Source organism: Antedon bifida, chromosome 7 (assembly GCF_963402885.1).
Source record: "Antedon bifida chromosome 7, ecAntBifi1.1, whole genome shotgun sequence".
NCBI classification, from domain to species: Eukaryota; Metazoa; Echinodermata; class Crinoidea; order Comatulida; family Antedonidae; genus Antedon; species Antedon bifida.
In genome coordinates this window covers 22,091,198-22,110,598 of record NC_136232.1, presented here as the reverse complement: position 1 = coordinate 22,110,598, position 19,401 = coordinate 22,091,198, and the positions used below count along the sequence as shown (strand labels likewise).

Here is a 19,401-nt window from a genome sequence, read left to right as displayed (position 1 = left end):
CATTATTTTGATGGGGTCAGGCGTAACTGGTGTGCTACCCATTTACACCAATATTCTTGTCTCTTTTTATTACTTCTTAACAAAAGAAGATGACTCAGTCAATTGTCATATATTTATTCATGAAGGGTTGTCAGAAATTTTGACCCATATTTCCCTAGTATCAATTGTAAAACTAAAACCTTTCATTTGTTTGTTAAAAGTCAGTTTTTTGTGTTTGGTTTTTCAAAGATTAAGTAAGTAAAGTTCAGTAACCATTTAGAAGGTGAGGCTTTTAAGTACTTTATATAAATCATTTATTTAAACAAAATATTTTTATTATACTGTATTTAAAAAGCAATGCATTTTAAAGTGAATATGCTTTTTAGAAATGCAAGCACTTTTTTGTCAGGAGTAAGGGCATGTGGTGCAGTGTGTTGGACGCTCGATTACTGATCGTGAGGTCGTGGTTCAAATCCAACTCTCGGCGCATTGCTTGTATCCAATAGATAGGGTACTTTTTGCCTCTCCCCACCCAGGTGTATTAAATGGGTACCCAGTTAGATCAAGACACAACTTTGCGCTGATTACTAGTTGCATTATGGGAGTATGTTCCATACATGTTTGATCCAACAAATGACCGGGGTAATAATGCTTGTAAAGCGCCTTTGAGCATGATTACTCATGAAAAGGGTGTGATATAAATGTGGTATTATTATTATTATATTATTATCAGGAGAATTTGGGATATGAAGTGATTAGAAGTTGCCACAGAGTTCTCAACTTTTACCTATAATTGATTTATTTATGTATTTCAATTTTACGATGACACTTTGTTGAATTCCTGATTCTACTGTTTATTCATACAGTACACATTTATACTCCTTGGTGTGATGATGTGTTTAATATTTAATTGATGGATGACAGTGTCCTGTGTGTCATTTCTTGCAAAAGGTGTTTGTACTTTGGTGATTCCAACGAGGGATGATTACATTAATAATGTATTGTGTTCTAAGATATTAGCATCCTGTAGGTTGTTATCATGTCATGTGGGGAAATGTTATTAATATCATTAGTATGTACTTTATTCAATTATGCTACAGTATATTCGGAGAATTTGAACAATGAACACCGCCGTATTTTTGCTCTGTTGTGTCTCGTTTATTTCATTTACTTTCTCGTTTACCCCAACACAATATCCCTTTAATGATGATCACGAAGTGTTTTGGAGTGGATATGGATGCAATTGTGACAACAATTTTCACCAATCTTTGTATAAATACGTGAATTTTAGCACAATAAGCCTAGGCCGGCAGAGCGAATTTCAAAGAATAGCATTACCGGTGTGTGAAGGGGTCTGTGTAGTCAGCTGTCCAGGTCAGTATGCAAATGTTAAATGGAGCCTAGTTGAAATGGAATATACAGAGCGTTCTATGAACAACTTTGTGCAATATTTTTTCTACTATTTTACTGATGCAGTCTACATTCGATTTATTCTTGACGACGATTTTCATCCGATACCATTTTATTATTCAAAATGTGCAATAACCAGCTGTCCAGGTCAGTATGTTAAGTGGAACCAAGTCGAATTGGAACTTACACAACGTTCTATGAACAACTTTGTGCAATACTTTTTCTACTATTTTAATGATGCTGTTTACATTGACGACGATTTTCATCCGATACCTATTTATTATTCAAAATGTGCAATAACAATAACTGGCCTTACATCATTACAAGTACGAAAGAAATCGAAGTTGAAATTCCTTGGCAGGGCTGTGTCATACTATTCAAATTCGGTTAGTACTCTACGTATTTGGTCTGTTGTACTTGGAGGGGACATAGAAGTCAATCCTGGCCCGAATGCTACTAATTCGAACAACAAAAGTAGCTCTTTAAAGGTGTACTACCAAAACGTTCGTAGTGTAAAAAATAAAATGGAATCATATAAATCGGAATTGTTTAGTCACATGTGCACAAGATACATAGACGTTGTAGCATTAACTGAAACCTGGTTAAATAACACTGTAATTGATTGTGAACTGTCTTTAGATGGCTTTAATCTATATCGCAGGGACCGGCAAGAGGACAAGAGAGGCGGTGGAGTTTTACTCTTAATTAACAACAAATACAGGTCGTGTCGTCTCATTAAGTTTGAAGATGAAAGTCAAGAACTAATGTGGGTCAAAATTCAACTGTCTAGAAAAAAATGTTTAATTATTGGTATATATTATCGCCCACCATCGGCACCTAAATCTCAAATCGATCGTCTCTGTGAATCTATAAACAATGTGCAATATGAATTTCAGGGTTTCAATCATGACGTTATGTTATTAGGAGATTTTAATCTACCTGAGATAAAATGGCGTTTGAATAGTTATAATAAGTGCAATATTGTAGAATGTGAAGCTCCCGACAACTCCAATGGCAAATTTTTTATAGATAATATTTTACAGGGTAATAATTTTAATCAATTTGTATATTTTCCGACATGTGCCGATCACACTCTTGATCTTGTCTTGTGCAATACTATATGCCATGAAGTTTCATTCGGTGAAGATATTTTCACTTCTGATCACTGTGCAATAAATTTTAAATATCCTATAGAGTTTAACAAACACCTTATCAATAATGACGATCGATTGTTATATAATTTTAAGAAACTTAACAAATTAGATTTTATACAAACACTTTCTCATATTCCTTGGAATTTACTTGATCTTGCCGTTGACATTGATGAGGCAGTTAATTTATTTTATGATTTTATTTTTGCTACTATCAAAGATCTCGTCCCTGTTTTCAGACCTAAGAGAAAACTCCCACCATGGTTTGATAATGAGCTCTACACTGCTTTGAAATCTAAAGAATCATATTTTAGAGAAAAAAAACGTAATCCAAATAGGTTAAATATTGAAAATTTTCGATTTGCTAGGTCAAATTTTAAACGACTTTGTAGATTTAAGTATCGAACCTATGTTAATTCATTATGTTGTAATTTAAGTTGTAATCCGAAACGTTTTTGGTCTTGGATAAAATCCTCAAGAAAAAATAATAACAACATTCCTTCGGAACTACATTTTAATAATCAGTCAGCTTACACTGTAAAAGACAAAGCAAACTTACTTAATCAATTTTTTTATTCTGTTTTTAGTCCTGTTAACAACGACTTGGATGTTCCTAATCTTCCTGAATATCCCATTGATTGCTTATCTAAACTTGAGTTTAATCAGGAGGTTATAGAAAAGCACATTAATGAAATTGATTCTCATAAGGCTTCAGGTAATGATGGTCTAAGTAATATTGTTTTGTCTTTAGCTGCCAAACCTCTTTCTTTCCCTTGTAAAATTTTATTTGAAAGATGCATTTCTGAGAAACGTTTTCCGATAAAATGGAAGCAAGCTAACGTGTGCCCTATCTTTAAAGCTGGTTCTAAATCTGATGTACATAATTATAGACCGGTTTCATTGTTGCCAACTATTTCTAAAGTTTTTGAAAAAATTGTTCACGACCAAATTTTTAAACATATATCACCAGTTATTAGTGACCATCAACACGGATTTTACCCAGGAAGGTCTTGTGAAACAAATTTGTCTGTTCTGTTGTCACATGCGTATGACGCAATAAATGCAAAAGGGCAATGCGAAGTTGTATATACAGACATGGCTAAAGCCTTTGACAGGGTCTCCCATAAGTTGCTCTTGTTTAAACTTCAACAATTTGGTCTAAATCACGATTTAATTTTATTTTTTACAAGTTATTTATCGGACAGGTTTCAGAGAGTCACTTTTGATGGTAACGCGTCTGAATGGCTTCCAGTTTTATCTGGCGTGCCTCAGGGGTCTATTTTGGGGCCTCTTTTTTTCATTATGTTTATTAACGATTTTTCCTTTGTTCCTCGTCATTCTAATGTTCTTATGTTTGCTGACGATATCAAATTATTTAAGTCTATACAAACTTTAAATGATATGTTGTTGTTACAAGAAGACGTTGACAGACTCATTCACTGGTGCGACACTTGGAATATGTCAGTCAATGCCTCTAAATGCAAATCAATGTCTTTTACTCTTAAGAAAAAACCCATCTATTTTGACTTTTATATTAAGAATATTATACTTGAAAGAGTCTCTGTTCACAAAGACCTTGGTATTTTTTTAGATAGTTCATTAACCTTCTGTAAACATATTGATTTTATAGTCTCTAAATGCAATAGGCTTTTGGGTTTTCTTTGGAGACATTGCAGACATATCAACGATAAAAAGGCATTAGTTATTTTATACAAATCTTTAGTTAGGTCGAATCTTGAATTCTGCAGTGTTATTTTTAACTCTATTTCTCTTGCCCAGTCTTCTAGATTACAAAGTGTACAGAACAAGTTTTGTCGATTTTATGTGCGTAAATTTGGTTCTATTAGTAAAGACGTTCTTATTAATTTAGCGGATAGGCGTAAATTATTTGATTTAATTTTTCTTTTTAAGGCTGTGAACTCAATTTTTCATGGTAATTTTGAAGTGTACTTTCCTATTTCTGTTCCACAATATCAATTGCGTTATCCTGCTTTATTTTCTATATCAAGAGGGAGGGTAAATATTACTAAAAATGGTTTTGTTAATCGTTTGCCTAAGTTATACCACTCACTATGTAAAATTGATGGATCTGTTGATATTTTTTTTGATTCCCTTGCTTGTTTCCGTCACAAGGTTTTGTCTAATGTCAGTAATATTTAAATGTTGTCTTGTTATCTGTTGATTTTTGCTTGTATATTATATGTTATATTTTACGATCAGCCCTGTTAATGGTGACGTTTGGTCACTGTAGGGTGATGATGAAATAAAATAAAAAAAAAAAAATAAAAAGTACATCTCATATCTGTCTGTTCTGTTTTGATTGAGTTTGAATACTGTATATATGGATTGATATATGAATGGTTATATTTATCCTCAACCCCCCCACCTCCCGCCTCCCCCATCACCAACACTCAATATATTTTGCCTTTTTTGAAAGATTAAAATTAATAGTTTTCCTGCATTACCTGCCAGTAACCACTACTAAAATGACGCAATTGATGGCTTTTTTTAATGTTTTGGTCAAAATTATTTAAAGCTATCTAATTTTCATTCTTAGGGACATATTTACAGTAGTTCTATATTCGTCACAATGCATACAACTGTCTGTTATTGATTATTTTTTAAGATCGAAATCAAATAAACACCTTCTCCCATACTGCTTGGAACAATTCATTTATTGAGACGACAACTGAATTGTCTAAACTTCAAACAAAAGCATTGTAAAGATGTCTATTTGTCCTTTTTCTCAACATACCACATTGTGTTGGTTTAAGTATTGTTTATTCAGTTCTGTGTATGCTGATAGTAAACATTTTGAATAGTGAGTCATGATAGAAAGTGAATGTATTTGAATCCTGTCGGAATTGCGCAACAACCTCTCGTAACCCAATTGACGATGTACCCAAGTGTCTGTTAAATCTGTTGAAAATGAGAAGCTACTATTGCGAATAATATTAGATCTTCCTATCGAAGAAATACAGTAGAGACTTAAAGCTCAGGTACAGGCATGAATTTTAAATATATCTGGTTAATTGTACATAAATCAAATATTTGTAATGGAAATCATGACGAAAAAACATGAATTTCCCTTAAAATGGTCGAATATAAAATTCTGCTATAAAAACAAGGAAGACTTTTTTCATTAGTTAGGTAATTTAACCTAATGTAATCTCATGACTCCCTAGAAGGTGAAAAAAGATGGTAAATATCCGGTGAATAATTTTTGCTATAGCATGAAAATAAAACTCTGAAGTTGAATAAAAATACTAGAAATGTAAAATTCAAGTTATATTGCCTATACTTAGTCATCTGATAACATTTTTTACTACAATGTTTTATTTTTCACAGTTTTTTAAAAATGCCTCTCTATTTACAACATTTGTATAAAAGAATAGAGATTTTACTGTGTAATTTGAACTGTCCCCCCACTGATAAGAAAGTGCTTATTTTCAACAAGCTGGTGTAACACAAATAAAATCCCAAAACTTATGAAACATAAGGGAAACTATAGATCGATAGTTATTGGAATGTATGATCAATAGAACTTTTTTGCCCGTACCTGGCCTTTAAGCACTAGTGAATTTGGTCTTCTTCAATGATAGAAGTCTATTTTACATTTATTCAATATTCCGGGTGTATAGTCCTCATTAGAAACTAAACATGGGTTTAGTAACTTTTGCAAAAACGCACACATTTTTCAGAATTAGACTATTTTCAACAGCACCCTGACTTGAGATTGGAAGGCAAGTATGTTATCCACCAAGCCCCTTCACCTCGGCATTGAAAAGTTAATTTTCCAAGGTTTAAAGATTTATTGTTCCGCTGAAAAGATAATTTAAAATTGTTTTGTTGAATATGCCATTTTAATGTCACATACTGTAAAATAGTTATTCACTTTTACTAAAAATTGGATCGATAAAACAAGTATTTTACCTGAAAAACTGCAAAAAAATAGTCAAATTTAACCATTTATTTTGTCATAAGTGAAAATATTATTTTTTCGGGGTTTTTTTTTTTTTTTTCGAAAGTGATTAAGTTTGTTAAAACTACAAAATAGCCTATTCAAAGTCTGATTTTATTGATCTTTATTTTTCATGTTTTTTGGGGACAATACATCTTTAAGACTGTAGTATTATCATTTTAATTAATATAATTTTTCACTAAATCTTCAACTGAAGAACAAATCAATTGAAATAACCTATACTTAAAAATCTATACAACAACTAAAGACATATTTGATAATTCTTAGTAGCCAACAGCTGTTTACACTATAGATATTTATTACTTGGACATATTTATGAGCTTCAGCCTATCATTTTAGCCAATCATCTTTTAGATAATATTTCTTATATCACTCATTAATATGCAGCGTGTCTAATTTGAAACAGATGGAAGTTAAAACAAAAAGAAACAATTCAGATCTTCTTTCACATTGAATATGGAAAACGTATATTTTAATATAAACCATATGACTACAATGTTCAGTTCACAAAATAGATAAATCCAGGGAAGATTCACTCTTCCCTGATAAATCTTGATCCCTCTCAACATCTCTAAATCTTGTTTTGTCGAAAATGTGCCAAAATTAGGATTTGCACTCAGAACTGTAGAATTGGTAGGCTAGCATGTTGACCACCAGGCCACGGTGTCAAAGTGACCCCTTGTCCTCTTTTTATACAAAAGTCAGGATTTGATCACAGAACTGTATAATTGGTAGGCAAACATGACCACTACGCTAAGGTGTCATAGTGATCCCATCACAATTTACATCCCCTTCTGGCAATTTAGGGTGCTATCCCTGGTACCTTGCTTACTGTTGTGTATGGGCTTGTTCTTGTATGGTAGTACTATGAAAAATAGTAAATCAAAAGTAAAGTAATACAAATTTGTTTCATTAAACTCGGAATTATAAAATCTTTAGAAATTTAGACAAATCCTTTGGTGTTTTCTAGATTAGTTTTTAGATAATAACACTATTAACTTAAACCATTGCTATTGTCAACAATTGCATGATTTTAAAAACGCTATTGTTCACATAATTCCATGGTACAATTTTCTTTACGTCATAGATATAAAATACTAATATAAAATAATAAACAAGTTTAACTTCTTGAGCTTGAGTGTTAATGTAAGGAATGTAACAGGATATAATTACAAAGGCCAGACTTATTGGAATATCTTTACAATGATCTTATAAATTATATGGATTGTGGAATACGGTACATTGTTAGCAAAAGTATTGTTTTTCCTTTTGTTCCTATACTCGATTACATACTAATAATGTCATGTCATAAACCATGATTACATTACTTATTTCATCATATGTTTAATGTTCTCTTATCTGAAAAAATGGTTTTTGTTAAATTGAATGTCATGAATTATGATTAATTATTTCTCATTTTTTCTAATTACATATTATTTTTAACTACAGATTAAAGTCTGGTTTGACCAATTCATCAAACAAGGCGTGGTAGACGTTGAAACCATGGCAACCACTTCGTGTGGCACGTGTGCAAAAATTGTTTTGTTTATAACAAATTTGATATTTTGGGTAAGTATTTTTTTTATTTTATCAGTTAAAATTAGTTATTGGGTTTTAGAGAGTTGTTTAAAATTTGTTCTGTAAATATTAAAGACAATCTATTAATATTTTCTGATCCCTGATATTCCTTTTCTTGTTCTTTTTTTCCAGATAACTGGGATAATACTGCTTGGAGTTGGTATATGGGTGACGATAGACAAAACAAGTGTAGAGTTTTTAACATTGTTTTACCACCCTTCCCTTAAAGTATTAGCATATACGTTGATAGGCGTCGGAGGTTTTGTCACAATCTTGGGTTTCATTGGATGTTTCGGAGCTTGTCATGAACAAAAATGGATGATAATTACTGTAAGATGAAATTGTATTTATTGATGTAGTATGTATAGATTTAACGTTTAATTCATTTCCTTTATTTCAGATATTACATCCATATACAAAACAAAAAGAGAACAAATTTCACCAGGAAATTAACAATAGCAACTTCCACAAAACCAGCTTACAATATCCTAAAATATAAATTTGCATTAACGCTGATGTAGGTTGAATTGTGGAAGTACTATACGTTAACTATGGTTTTAATCGGACTATTCAACTAATAATAGTATTTTGTGTTCTCTTTTCTGATGCTTCACTTGTTGCGCTCCTATTTACCTCTCAGGATTATTGATTGAAATACGGCAGATATAATCCCTTATTATTTATTTTTTTTTAGATTTCTTTCTTTACAAAAATTAAAAACAAATACATAAATATAACATTATATATAAAACATTTAAATAATTGGATAAAAAGCTGTGTAAAATACATGACTTATAATACCAGTGTACAGACTTTGTAATTTTCATGACATGTCATTAGACTATGCAGCTATCGAGTTGAAAAGTCTTTCTGCACATGCTCGGAATTACATTCAGCAAACACAGAATAATAACTGTAGTCTAGTATAGTGCCGTCACCGGGACTTCACCCATTTCTAATTCAGAGAATATCTTGGTTACGTTTGATGGCCCTGCCAGAGAAAAGGGCATGTTTTTGTAACTAAAATATGTTTTGATTATTGCAAACATTTGGTTAATACATTTTCTCAAATGAATAATGTACCAAAGTTTGGTTAAGACATTAAAAAGTTGATCATTGAGGTCACCGGTACCATTTGGTGGTGTCATGACATAATGGATCTTCAGTTTCCAGAAACCAGTAGTGACGTTTGTACTGCCCAATGCACCACAGGATAGAAAGAAACCCATTGATTTCTCAGTTGGTATCATTCACCACATAATTTGCATAATTTAAAAACAGTTAAAATGTTTGTCATCACGAGTCATTACATTGTTACTGAACTAAAAGCTCTGTCTACACAATCAAACTAGTTTTACAAAAAATGTGATGTGCCCAAATATGGTAGTGATGTGTTCAAATATGTTAGTGATATGACATCATCATGTCCATATATGGGCACATCACATTTTTTTGTCACATAAAAATTTGATAGTGTAATACTACTTTGTGACCGAATATTTTTATTCTACTATACTATAATGCAAAGGTGTAAATAACTTTGCTGTCTAATGTCTTTGAAACAATCTGATAAATTAGAATGATTCTTGGTGTTATTATTCTTTATTGCATTAAACTATGATAAAGATACATAAAGTAGTATAAAGCTCTGTCTACACTATACAACTTTATGTGACAAAATAATATGATGTGCCCATATTTGGGCACATCACACTTTGTTTAAGCAATAGCAATATAGATCACCAATAAGAAATGCTTTTTTGTCAACTAGTTTGATAGTGTAGACAGTGCTTGATAAGTAAAAAGTATTCACATTTGACAAGAAACAATTAACAACATGCAGTGAGTCTATTGTTCCAGCTAATTTATTTTCGCACACCATTAGCATTCTTTATTTTTTAAATACAGTATTTCGTTGTTGTACTGTTACTGCTACTTGTGGAGATTGTCTGCGTTATTCTGGTCTTTGCTTTCCAATCTGAGGTGGAGAAGTATGTAGGAGATCAACTGGATGATTCAGTACAGAAAGAGTATGGTCTTGATGGTTATGATGATGTCACTACTTCTATCGATGCCCTCCATATTACAGTAAGTGTCACTACCAAAGTTGTGAGAATTTTACCAGCTGCCTTAACTTACTTTTTCAAAACCTCAAAACCAGGTTTATAAGGTTGTCTCAGATCATTCGCATGTAACCATTGGTCATACCTTCTAATAAAAAAGCGCAAGAATATATTACTGTGCTACAGTCGACATTCCCAATAATCTAATAAATATTACTACCGTCGACTCTCCCAATACCAAACTGTCTGAAAACTCTCTCCAATACCAGACTTTTCTTGAGGTCTAAATGGCCCCAATACTTTTTGACTATATAAAATACATTCAAAAAACCATACACCAGCCAAAGGGTGTAGTTTTTTACCATAATGATATTGATAATATGATGTTGGTTTAAATTATGTTTTGGACTCTGACATAAATGAATGACAACACACGTTTGATCATTTGTACAGTTTTATTTCTAATCGTCCTCAATACACATCACATGTGCTCCATGTTGTCTCCTTCATTCTCTCTCTCTTTTATTTATACTGCCCTCTATCTGATGTTATTTCTATGTGATATTTGGAAGGATTACACTAACATTGAGAAAACATATTTTCTTCTGACAGTTGAAATGCTGCGGAAAAAATAACTTCACAGACTGGGAAACGTCATCATGGAGTAAAGCGAAAATGAATGCATCAACACCGTTTCCAATTTCGTGTTGTACAACGAAAGAGGGTTCACTTGAAAAATTGATAAATAATGAGTCAGTTGAACCAATAGATCGAGAGGCATGCTATGCCGGATCACCAAATGATTTCATGTATAGTGAAGTAAGTCTGATAAATATTTTACCCAACTCTCGTGTAATAAATGTAAATTTGTTTAAAAAAAAATGTAAAGTACATTAGAGACTACTTGTTCCAAATAAACCTAAAAAATGAAACTTTAATCAAGCCTGGCCAAACAATAGAGGTGCTATTATTTTTTTCTTAATAGAGGGTGCTATTAATTTTTATCTTAACAATAGAGGGTGCTATTAATTGTTATCGTAACAATAGAGGATGCTATTAATTTTTATTTAAAAAATGCATCAAATACATAGCCTGGAAATAATAGTCTTGAATTAGAGGCCACTTGTTCCAAATAGACCTAAAAAATGAAACTTTTAAAGCATAGCCAAACAATAAAGTGTGCTATTAAGTTTTACCTTAACAATAGAGGGTGCTATTAAAAATAGGGATAATTATATAGTCTTGAAATATCAGAAAACTTCTGTGATTATCGGGGAGAGGGACAACATCCTCCAAATCTAGACCATTAACCTTAAATTTAAAACCAATAATAAACAATGTTTAGCAGCACTAAAGACCAAAAGATTTTTTTTTCTTTTACTTGCCATAATGAGTTGTGAAATTTGTATGCAATGACATGTTTACTACAGAAGTTGTCATAACCAACAATTGTTTCTCTAGTGTAAATAGATTAATTATTTAGGACAACCAATAGTATTATATGTCTATACATAAATTTATAAAATATGATTACATACATCTTAAGTACATTGAATAATTTTTCTTTTTTATAGGGATGTTATGATACATTATATGAATATTTTATTGACAATTTGTGGATAATTGGAGGTATTGGTATAGGAATTGCAGTTTTACAGGTAAACGTTCAAATAAATTATATATAGACGGAACAAAATTCTATTATTTAACTAATTTTTGTTTCTTCTTTTTCTGTCAGAAATAGAATTTATTTTGTTAACTTTTATTTATCAATGTTTTGCTTAAGTTAAGAGTGCTTAAGTGAAAAACTGAAACTTTATTTATCAAACCAGTTCTTTCTATCATAAGAAAATGTACCTTTGTCATCTAAGATTATGAATAAAAATCACATATTTTCTTAGGTTATGTTGATACAAACTTTTAGATCAGCACCCTCAGATATCTGAGGGTGTTATTTCCAAATGTCTAAGAGACCATATTTTACATATAAATTACAAATTTTTCAAACATAATGCATTTAATAGATTGATTTTGATTTGATAATGGTATTGAAATAACAGTGGGTGAAAAAAACCTTTTCAAATGTGAGAAAGAATTATAAATTTAATCCATTTAATAAATCATAATTTTAGATATTTTTCTTTTAGTTTGGTTAGAAAAAGTTGTTTTCTTGCAGGTTCACACACTTTTCATAACAACCATTTTCCTGGCTAAATTGAGAAATGATCGGTACATTTACGTTCGAAGTCCTCGTAACTACCGATCAATCCTAGCGCCAACCGATGATAAAACATACGAAAACAGCACATATATGCGCGACACACGATGCTAAAATGCTATTATTTGGTATATATTGCTACCTTGCATGCATGAATGCACACGCATTAGTTGAATGCTGGGATAGCATGGTTAATACTGCGACATACACCCTTTTAAATGTGATGAATAAGTAAGACGTTAAAATGCAAGAAACCCAATTCTAAAGTGTTGTATCTCCTCATATGACAATTTTTGTCCAGTGTAATTGGCAAATTCCGTAATACAGCATCTCATGTGTTTCACACGTGATGCCTGTATCATGGAAAGTTAGGGTTAGGTTAAGGTCTATGATACAACATCACATACGCTTCACGTTTGAAGCTGTATCACATTACATCTTATCCAAAGGACGGCGCAATGAGTATCTTGTATCTGCTAGTTATCCTCCGATCTCTCTTTTGGATACAAGCAATGCCTCAGACAGTTCTCAAACCCATGCCTTTCAAGTGCAATGGTACGATTACCACCGCAGCATACAGTGTTTTAAAGTAGGACAAATGAATATATTTAAATATAAATGTAGTAATGATTTTTAGTTTGACTTTAACCTAGTGAAATTCATATTAGGCTCTCTACAGTACAGCTCCTATTATCTTCCTATATAATTATATACCAAGTTCTCTATTATTTATTATACATACACTGGACCAATGGCTTTACATCTTATCCAAAGGACGAGGCAATGAGAGTTAATATCTTGGATATCTGCACTATGTGGATAACTTCTTTTAATTGTCCGGTCTCTCTTTTTGGATACAAGCAATGGCTCAGACAGGTCTCGAACACATGCCTTTCAAGTGCTAGTCCGAAACCCTTCACCATTATGCCGTGTATCGCTCGATTGCATGAATATAACTTCGACGAATGTTTCTTGAAAAATTGTGCAAATGCTATAATGATGCCTAGACGTAATCAACCTGCATGTGACATGAACAAGTCAGGTGCATTGAAGAACAGTATGACATATCACTTACAGCATGTATGTCCACATGAAAGAACTATAATGGCAGACACCATACCTCCCAGCTTGCCTGACTTTCTAAGAACCAAGCACCTTCTGTATGGCTCCATTCAGGTTTAGTTGTTTACCCGCATAAGTTGGTTTCATTGGCCAATTATCGCTCACTTTTGAGGGTAACTAACAACTTATCTGGGTAACTAAGCCTGAATGAGACCTATGAAACCTACCAAATCCTCTGCACCTTGTGAGGTCACCGATGAGAGTCCATCATTATTCTTCCTTTGACTAATTCTGTGTTTTTCTTTTGCAGCTTTTCGTCTTAGTCTTAGCTCTTTCATTGTTACGCAATTTAAAAGATGATTATGAATGAAGAAACTTTTGAATCCTAACCAATCAAGAAGAAGCTGAGATAACGATTACCCAAGATGCATTCGTGCAATTTTATTCATTTATTTTCAAAAAATTATACAAAAAGAACAAGGCTAGGAGTGATATTGAGTCTAGGCTTATACTTACTTGGATAAACATATTTTTTTTACCACAATAGAAACTTAATACCCAAGAGTAGTTTATCAGAGGATGTTCTATTTACTTGATAGGGGTTTTATTTATAAATTATAGGGTTTTCAGTACTGTATTGTAAATAATCAGTTTATCCATGTAAGTATTCCCAAGATAGTTTTTATTGATTTTAAGATACACATCTTCAGTTTAACATTATTTTTATTTTATGTCATGATCATGTATAGAATAAATAATATGATGTCATAGAATAATTAGTATGATGTCATAGTATTAATATGATGTCATAGGACTAACATGATGTCATTAATTAATATGATGCCAAAGGATTTATATGTCATAGTATTAATATGATGTTATGACATTTATATAATGTAATAGAATAATTGGAAATATGATGTCATAGGATTAGTATGATGTCATAGGATAATTATTATGATGTCATAGGATAATTAATATGATGTCATAGCTATGATGGAGAAAGGTTATCCATGGTGTTTTAAATGATTACAGTAATTAAAAATGACTTAAATCACAAACTAATAGAACAAATCTGACCTTCCAATGATTGTTATATGTGGTGTATTCATATTTGGATAATATTGTAAATAATTTTTAAAAATGTCTAGTGTATGTAAATGGAGTGAATTTTTTTTTCAATTACTGTATAATATTTCCACAAAAATGCTTTAAAGATGTGTTGTAACACTTTTGCAGTTTTAATAAGGTTATTCACTTCTAAAGAAAAAAATGAACAAAAAATATTGATTTCACTTATAAATACTTAAATTTAACCCAAAACCAAACAATTTGATTTAAATTGCATTTTTTTCATGTTAATTAATTTGTTCAAAATACAACAAATGAATTGTAAGCAATAATTTTTTTTTTCAGGGGGACAATATACCTTTAATGGTTTATTTATATAGCGTATAAGGACAGTCTCTATTTCATGGAAAAGAACAAAGGGCAATATATGTTTTATTACCCAACCTATTCAGAAGATTCCCCTCTTAAGATTACACGTTGTTAGGTCGTTATGTTGACAATCACAATATATTTCATATTTATTACATTTTTATATATTCAATAACAACCAGTTTTGCAGCCAACTGCTTAAAGTAGTCAAATGCAAAAGAATTATATTAAAAAACATATTAATTATATTAAAAATTGTAATTACAAATTACATTAACTAACACCAAATAAAAAAATACTCTAAAACTTTACGTGAAAAATTACAAACACAACACATGAATTTACATAGAAATAGTCAAAGGCATTTTAATGCACTAAACTAAACTAGTTTTATGAGGAGTACCACACTATTTTTTTTATTATTCATGGTACTAGTACGTACCATTTATTTTGTATCACCAGCATATATATACAGTATTTCTTTTACAAGAATATTTCTATAAGTTTAATCTAAATCATAATGAACGGAAAACATGGTATTTGATACAAAACGGGTATGCAATGAGCCGAAGCTCTTAAGCCTGTTTTCCTGTCGACGTTTTTCGACGCTATCGTCGTTGATCGTTAAAAGTTCAACGACGATCGTTTGAAAACTTCAAGTTGAAATGATAACGATAGCGAGTACCTTTTCCTGTAAATCGTTAACATTTCAATGTTTACGTAGAAGATCGCCGATTATTGTTAACGATAGCGTCGAATAACGTCGACAGGAAAACAGGCTTTAAACGCATTACCCTATAAATAATACCGTATCTAATTAGCAAATAAAACAATAAAAGTGCAAATATCAAATAGAAATAAAAAGTAACAAAAGTGAACTCTATTAAAGGTGCTTGGCTATATACATAAAAACCAGTCTACCTTCACACTAACCCCGATGATTTTTAACCGAAAGCTTCCTGGCTGTTTATTTTATATCGTTTTGATTTTGCTTTTTACTTATTTGTATCTCCATTGTGATCTCCAGCCATTGTTACCCAAGAATTGTTTAGTAGTTTTCTGTTTGGTTTCTAAACATACACACCCAGTTAATAGTTGTGTACATTTAAGGTGCTTTGAGAAAGAATACGTTTTTTAGCATGATATTTGATTAAAATATGGAACTTAAGAATAATGAATTTATAATATAAAAATAATAATGTATTGAATAAAATATAAGTCATCTTATTAAATAATTATGCCATAAAAATACAGGTATAATGTTTTAACATTTTCATTTTAAAGTTTGATTAATTTTAACAATTTTGAAGTGATTTAAAGAGGTTATTACCAAACAATAACATTTAAAATATAAATGAAACTATATTATTTAATTTACATTAATTCATTATTAATTTGATGTTAGGGCAATTGAGGGCGTTGTTTGATCAATAGAGGGCGATTTTTTACCAATAGAGGGCGTTCTTTGATCAATAGAGGGCGTTGTTTTTCTTGTGGAATGCTGTGTTCTAGAAATGTTTTATTTTTGTATCCTTGTAAATAACTGTTTTGAAATATGAAAGTTTGGTCCTTCGTTGTTTTTATTATGTCATATATTTTAATGTAGTAACATTTTACCTCTGTATATATAAAATTATATATGTATTTTTGGTTTATTGAATATTATGTTTCATTACTAACAATTTTAACTACATATATTTATGTTGTATTAATGCAATGAATATTTTAACTAAGATCAATTATTCACATTTCTAAAAGGAATTAGTTTTGTGTTAAATCTTTACTTGTTTGTGTCAATTTTCATCATCATCTAGAATTTGAATTACGCCACCTCGTTTTTCAAATTGTTGTTTATTTTAAAAATGTCATACGCATCCAACAACGAGCCAATAACAGGTCGTCTCCTAGCATTATAAATCAAGCAGTCTAGATCAGCGTTCAACTTAGATCATGACGTCACGATCATATTAATCATACCATATCTCGCGAAGGAAAGTATTTTGTCTACTATACAATGCGTGTCTTGTGATTTCAACTTGCGAACGCGTCTATAGGAGCCCATCACGATATTTAAAGTCGTTTTTCAAAAACATATTGTAGGCCTACCGTATTTTGATCAGCAATTTTTTTCATCCATTAAATGGATTGAGACTTTATTGGATTTTCTTTATTGATGCTAATGAATTCTTGTCGATCATCATTTGTTATCAATCCCATAGTGCTTGTAATAAAAATAGTACCCGGCATATTGTACTCCCTCTAGTGATAATAAGTAACCCACTACAATCAACAAAACATTTTCTTTTTCAAGGTTATAAGATAAGATAATATACAAATAATGAATGTTTATTCGTGTAATGGTACAAATAATGGCATGAGGCGAATGATGAAAGGTTATATATTTCAACGAGGCGAAACCGAGTTGATATATAACCTTTCATCATTCACCAAATGCCATTATTTGTACTATTACACGAATATAAAACATTCATTATTTATTTTATATAATATCTAAATAGATTTCTGTCATTTGAATCAAATAAAAGGTAGGCCTAGTCCAATGTCTACATTTGATTCACATTGATTAAATCACACACACCCATACAAAACATTTGGTTTTTAATAATATAGTAAATATATGGATTTTATAAACACACCTACTGTAGTGTTAATTATGTCAACAAACGACCAAACAATCCTAGGCCTAGCAAGGCTAAATGCCTAGGCCTAGCCTAATACTAACAGGCCTACTACTAGCTAGGCTGAAGAGCAGCAATACCAAATACGAAACTTCGACAGGCTGGAACTCATCTAGGCTAATTATGTTTCTTCCACGTCTTGTAGAAATGTTCCTGTTAATTAATCCTACAAACGATCTAAAACTAATTTAAATGCCGTTTTGATCTAAAGTAGTAGGCATACATATATATCCCGATATATATATATATATTTTGATACTGTGCTTTATATAAATATTAGCTTTATTTCGAAAAACATTTAGTGAAGAACATTCATGTGTTTTTTAGATGAAATGATAGAGAAAACTACACATATTTTGACAGACCATTTTCATATGATAAAAGCTTTTTAAAATTTGTCTAAAAATTATAAATAATACATAATCATAAACAGTAAAATACAATTAACTGGTGAATTTATAGGCCCGACGTTAAGAACGCCGACAAATAGGCCTATCATGCATAGTTATACGTAAGCGGTCACCTCCCGTAAGCGGCCACTTTTCCCGTTCCCGAGGGTGGCCGCTTACGAGAGGTTCAACTGCATCTACGATTCGCACACTCTAGGATTGCGAACCATGTATCATTACCAAGTTTCCACTTAAAAATCGAAATGCAAATTTCAAAAACAATTAGCTACTGAAAGTGCAAATACTGTAATGTGTACATTTTTGTTGGTTTAACAAAATTATTAAACCATAGTTTTTTAGGATATTCAGTTCTTTTGACATTTAATACCAGTCTGTATTTGTATTCAAATGTTTTACTTTATTTTATGTACAAGGTAGGCCTACTATATCTTTGCACTAAAATAATAGTCAGTTATTTTATTCACGTATTTTCTACTCAACCAGCGCCACCAGATGATCAGAATGATCGTGTAGTGCAGTGCGCAGTGTCTTGGACGTTGGACTTCTAATTGCCAGATCGAGAGTCCGACTTCATTAAACTGTGTCCTTAAGCTCTGGCTACACTATCAAACTAGTTTGACAAAAAAAAATCTGATGTGCCCAAATATGGTAGTGATATGCCTAAATATGGTAGTGTCCATTATATGGGCCCATCACATTTTTTTGTAACATAAACATTGATAGTGTAGACAGAGTTTTAGGCAAGACACGTGTTTTCCTCTCTCAGCACAGGTGTACAGATGTAAGGTCAAAACACCTGATTAATAGCTCAACAGTATGGACTTTATGTTTTCATACGTGTTTGATCCAAAATTTACAGCAAATTGAGAGAGCCTGCTTGCGCTCGATTATATCTTGATAGTGGATTCTGCAAATAATGTATGGCGGGGTTTATGTTGAAAGGCTTACACCATAATGCTAGGTGATGTCATCGTGTTGAAAATTTGATTAAATGACGGGTCTCGTAATTGTATCTATGCTACACTAACATATAACGGTGTATTCTGTAATACTGTAATATGCTGTATGATACAAAAAAAGTACAATTCAGCCGCTGTAAACATATTTAATTCGTGTCATAGGATGGCATAATAACTGTCTACGTTCATCTTTTAACGTAATGTGCATGTTGCTTTTCCGCGGATAGCATGAACCCGTCAAAGTGAAGAGTTCAAATCTAGTACTATTAATTGATTTTTTTCAAAGTACTGTATTTCATTTTTTAGTGTACAAACAATGCAAGTGTATGTTGATGTCTATTGTATGTTTCATGTATACAGGATTATCGCCATTTATTTACACCAAATTAAGCGATAACTGTACCCATGAAACCACCCAAACCTACATTAAACGTCTTCCGTTTCACGGAA

At 31.6% G+C, this 19,401-nt stretch overlaps 1 protein-coding gene across 5 annotated transcripts in view; it reads left to right on the top strand.

The window, feature by feature from the left end:
- Positions 1-16,644, top strand: part of LOC144848536 (CD151 antigen-like) — a 43,895-nt gene extending 27,251 nt beyond the window's left edge. For 4 of the 5 annotated variants that reach the window (XM_078705331.1, XM_078705328.1, XM_078705329.1 and 1 more), the window contains 7 exons: positions 7,972-8,091; positions 8,233-8,430; positions 10,009-10,188; positions 10,776-10,982; positions 11,738-11,821; positions 12,340-12,509; positions 13,754-16,644. In XM_078705331.1, coding sequence (XP_078561457.1) covers positions 8,026-8,091; positions 8,233-8,430; positions 10,009-10,188; positions 10,776-10,982; positions 11,738-11,821; positions 12,340-12,495 — 891 coding nt within the window. In that variant the 5' untranslated portion in view covers positions 7,972-8,025 and the 3' untranslated portion in view covers positions 12,496-12,509; positions 13,754-16,644. The remainder of the gene's footprint in view (positions 1-7,971; positions 8,092-8,232; positions 8,431-10,008; positions 10,189-10,775; positions 10,983-11,737; positions 11,822-12,339; positions 12,510-13,753) is intronic. The other variant, XM_078705332.1, reaches the window with a different exon arrangement.
- The last annotated feature ends 2,757 nt before the right edge of the window (positions 16,645-19,401 follow it).